This window comes from Zeus faber, assembly GCF_960531495.2.
Source record: "Zeus faber genome assembly, chromosome: 8".
NCBI lineage: Eukaryota > Metazoa > Chordata > Actinopteri > Zeiformes > Zeidae > Zeus > Zeus faber.
Window position 1 is genome coordinate 21,488,335 of NC_137195.1, and position 5,000 is coordinate 21,493,334.

The following is a 5,000-nucleotide window of genomic DNA, read 5'->3' on the forward strand; positions in this document are numbered from 1 at the left end:
GCTGTGCTGGGATGGCTGCAGTTCTGTCTCGCACCCGAAGCGTCCAGAGCCCCCGCGGCCCCTCCCCCCAGCAGTGCAGCGTCATCAGGGTCCAGTTCCGGAAACCCGCCGCGGAGGCGTCGTTGGGCCGAGCGTCCAGGAGGAGCGACGCCGTGCTGGCCGGTGACTCCAGCGCGATGGAGAGGCAACCCCGACACACACTGCTGATGTTCAGCCTCACCTGAGCAAGAGAGGGAGGGTGGGTTTGACAGAGGAAGAAGATGGGGAACAGAAAGGAGGCGAGGGGGAGGTAAATTGGGTGGACCAATTAATAAAAAAACAACAAAGTGGTTATTGAGAAAAAGTCCCGGACGGATAGTAATACAGAGGAGATGAAGGGAAAACAACGTTAGGACGGGGGTGGCGGTGACATTATTTAAATTACTACATGAAGAACATCCCTTCCACCACCTCCCCCCTTTAAAAAACACACCCTTTGTGCCCCCCCTGTTCATCTCAAACCACACATCTGGTGTGACAATGGCACATCACAGAGAGAGCTGCTGAGCTGCAAAAAGACTGACAGTCTGCTCCTGTTTACAGTGTGTTGCCACAGCAACAGATCCATCAATCACACCTCGCGGCAAATGGCCTGACCCACGCTTTTTTTTCCTGCCGCGGAGGAGAGCCGCAAAGACGACGGCCCTCAATTTCCGCGCCGACCGGCTCTGGAACTTGCCACTATTTCACAGGTGTATAATACATACAGTATATGCAGCTGGAATGTGCACACAGCTACACGCCGCCACACAAAAACATTACACATTACGACGGCACCTTTTCTCTGTCTCTGTGGGGCCTAGACGAACCGCAAAAACGCCCAGAGAGCCTGTTGGGCACGGCGTTGCGTTACTTAGACCGTACTTATACTTCACCGTGTTGTGAGCGCTGGTTTTCAAAAGCTGCCGGGGGATTTGAATTTGCTCCCTGCTTCACTGTACCGCGACATCCTCCTCCTGCATCCCATGTCCTAGTGTCGCACTTTGCGAGGCACATTCTCTCAGTGGCGGGGAAACAAATGTACAGAAAGAGTGCTCTTCCCCCCCCCCCCCCCCCAAGTCAAAGGGAGCCATCGGCGAGGAAATTTGGAACGGCGTGTAACAAAGATGTGGCAGATGTGATTTAGACCGCGACAAATTGATTGGGAGGCGAGCGTGTTAACCGGCTGAGCCTCCAGGACGTCTGAGCGGCCCAGCCAGAGCGCGCCTGACCTGCACATGCTCCAGGCTGTTGACCTCATCGTCCGTCCCCTGGCAGCCCTCCGATTGGATGCTCACACTGGCCACGCCTCCGCGGGGAACGGCCCTGGCGCAAACAATCCAAACAAAACCAAGCAACTTTAATCCAGTGATCAACACACGCACGCACACGCGGGCACACACACGCGCACGCACACACACAGAAACACACACACACACACACACACACACACACAAAGACAAATAAACAGAAAACACAAGCAGAAACAGCAGCTTTCCCACCGGTTGGTGTTAAGTGGCGCATCCCGCGTGCACGTCCTCTGTGGAGCGCCGGTGCTGAAGCGCACCGCCTGCTGCACCATCAGCCCTGCGTCTAGCACTCCAAAGCCATACCTGAAACACACACACACAGGGGGGAGAAAGCACAATCGTTTGCCAGAGGCATGTGTGGATGTGAATGTGTGAGTAAGGTGTGTAAGAAGCATCTATGTGTGTGTGTGTGTGTGTGTGTGTGTGTGTGTGTGTGTGTGTGTGTGTGTGTGTGTGTGTGTGTGTGTGTGTGTGTGTGTGTGTGTGTGTGTCCTTTTCTATACACTGGAAGCTTTCAACGTGGGCGAGACCAGATAGCAGGCACTAATGGCTCCAACCTAAGGAGGCAACAAGTCAATTTTCCTTTTTACGGAGATGATGTTGTCCTCTGACACGATCACTTCCTATTATGTCCAAGGACGGGGGCTGAGGGCTGCTGTTGGTGCTGTAAGAGTTCAGAACCGGGACCCAGATGCAGACACTGGGGCGGACGCAGGATTCGAAAAAAAAACGGCAGTTTAATTTCCAAAGGGGGATTCAGAGCAGAAGGAAAGGCAGGCAAAAATGGCAGGCCTTGAATCGGATTCAACTTAGAAGGAAATCTAAACTTAACTGACAGGGCAAGTGACAAGAAGACACGGAGGAAGCCAAAATGCCGACTCTAATACCCAAAGACAGAGGTGAACTCAATGAACCAATTGACACAGGTGAGGAAAACAAGAAGACTCAGGGAAACAAGGGAGACATCTACAGGACAAAACAAAAATGACACACTAACTACAAAACCCCCCCCAAAAAAAACAGATCACAACTGTGACAGGCGCTGCCTGTAATTGCCCGGAGGAGTGATTTGAAACGATGTGCCGTCTCGCAGACTGTAATCAAGCCTCATTATTCATTCTTCTGCAGCCCTATCTGGGTGCCGGCAAAAAAAAACCACAATGGCTGCCCCTCCAAACGCCATCACTGCCTAGTGCCTTTGTGACTACTACAGCCCCCCGCCACACACACACACACACACACACACACACACACACACACACACACACACACACACACACACACACACACACACACACCGCTCTCGCCTTTCATTTCCTATCCTTCACTTCCACTCGCCCCTCTGCCTCTCCTCTCTCCCCTCTCTCCCTCAAAGCACTCGTTCTCATCTCCCCTCTTTGTCCTCTGTCCTGTACGGCCGGCCTTGGCCATTCAACGCTTCTCGTACGCTCCTAAAATCTCCTCCATTCTTCCATCCATTACTCTCAGGTTCTTCTTCATCAATTTAAGTTTTCTCCTCTCAGAGCTCATCCGTTGCAATTGTCCACCCTCGCTTTGGTGATATTTCTTAAATCAGGCCTTCTCCGTCTCCCCTTGACTCCCCTCTTTGGCACGCTCGTTGCTCCGTGCGTTTCTCTCCCTCTCTCAATTCCCTCTTGTTAAAATCACAGCCTCTTTGGACCAAAGGACGCATTCCACGACAACATTCCTCCTCTAGAACTCCCCCCTTGCAATCTGAAAGGGGCTGACAAAGAGCTAATTTCTGCCATTATTACCATACAGCCCTTGTGCCGTTAATCTGCAATAAGTGAAACTCATTATCCTGAGGACGGGGGTCTCCTCCAGCAGCAGCACAGAGAGACGGAGGGAGAGGGAGAGAAAGGCAGGAGAAAACAGGGCAGAGAGCTGATCGATAACTCAATCTGCCGCCTGGTATGTGGGCTCCCTGTCCCGCTTCTCAGACACAGTCGGTCTGTCGTTGGAAGGGAAAGGCAGAAGCCAGCCCACACAGTGTCCATCCCTAACAGCACACAGCACGATCAATGGACACAATCTAATCAGCCGCTATCACTGCCAATGACTCGGAGCACGCAGGACGGGGCGTAATGGCATTAAGACGGAGAAAAAGAGAGCCCGCGGTGGTCGCGAGGAGGAGCCAGAGAAGTCCAAGGTCACCCGGGCTTTTCTTGGGAATAAAAACAGCCAAGTGGGTGAACGAAAAAAAAAAAAAAAAAAAAAAAAAAAAAAAAACATTTTCTGAGATTAATGAAGCTTCGTCAGGAAATGAGGGCGGAGAAATTCTGGTTGGAAGCCGAGCGACTTTACTGCGAACGCGCGGCGCTTTTTCAACTCCGTCGACGACAGAAATAAAAACGGGAAAAATAACAACACCGCCACCTCCAGCGGTGGCAAACAGCGACAAAACACCTCTCCTGAGACTGCTCCCTCCGTGTAGGAAGGGAAACTCGGGCTACTCGTAAAACAGAAGCTTTCTGGTGACCGGGGCTCGTCACCCCGGCACCCTGTTAGTGATTAAATATACCTTCCCCAGACTGTTCCTTTTACCCGGAGCTGAGCACCTATTAAACCCAATAGCTCCGACAGATCGATTGGGCCGGCCCCCAGATTCGAGGCCATAAACCCCGCACACCGACGTATATCTGGTGCCGCGGGGGAACAGGTTTACCCACTATAGAACATGATGAAAATGACAGATTTTATGCCCCCGCCACGTCAGTGAAATGCCACGGCCGAGAAGAGCTGCCTTGAGCGACAGCCATCTCGCCCGCTCTCGTCCCGGAGCCGGGGCGAAGTCGCTGGCTCATGAAACGGAGATACGTATGGAAAGCCTAGTGAATTGTTTTTTGGGGGGGTGGGTGGGGGGGGGGGTTGGTATATTTTCGGTTTGGGAAGTCATTGGTAAAAGGCAAACAAAATCCCCGTATTGCCGTCTAATCAATACAAGGCCATTTCCAAACGATTTCCAATCAAACCGCAGTTCTTTCCGCTCCTGCATGGTTCAGGGGTGGGGTGGGGTGTCCAACCCCGGGCTCCGCGCACGCTAAACCCCCCTGAATCGCCGAATCCCTGATCTGCGGCCCTCGCATTCTCCCCGCCCTATCTTTATGTCCTTGGAAGCGAATGCCCTCCCAATCCCCGCGGACCTCCCGCTTTCTTTTTTCTCCATTAGGGTGCCGGTCGCTCCACCCCCCTCCCGCCACCTCCCACCCATCTCTCCATGGGGCCTCTTTGTAACTGTCGAGGAACCCTTTTCACTTTTTGTTCTGCAGGGCCTTCCAGGGTCCCTTTCTTGTGTTGATATTCACACCATCTGCCAGTTGCAGGGGAAGGTACGCGCACACGCTCAGCACACACGCGCACGCACACATACACACGTGCACACAGGCGCGCACACACATATGCACACACACGCACGCACGCACACACATACACACACACACACACAGACACAAACATACACACACATACACACACACACACACACACACAGACATGGACGCGTCTCGAACCCCCACGGGCTCAGCACTTTCCCCCCTTATTCTTCTCACCGAGGAAGAAAAAAAAACAAAACAAAGAAAAAAAAAAAAACAATTATGACAATAGTGGCGCTGGGACCAAATCATATTTCCTTGCTCCCCCGTGCACCGAGGC

General features: G+C 52.7%; 1 protein-coding gene across 1 annotated transcript in view; it reads right to left on the bottom strand.

The window, feature by feature from the left end:
- LOC307233494 (proprotein convertase subtilisin/kexin type 4-like) overlaps nucleotides 1–5,000 on the bottom strand; it is a gene marked incomplete at both ends in the record, with an annotated part of 119,844 nt that overhangs the window by 14,635 nt on the left and 100,209 nt on the right. The window contains 3 exons of the mRNA XM_080004830.1: nucleotides 35–220; nucleotides 1,251–1,344; nucleotides 1,521–1,631. Of these exons, the coding sequence (XP_079860956.1) occupies nucleotides 35–220; nucleotides 1,251–1,344; nucleotides 1,521–1,631 (391 nt within the window). The remainder of the gene's footprint in view (nucleotides 1–34; nucleotides 221–1,250; nucleotides 1,345–1,520; nucleotides 1,632–5,000) is intronic.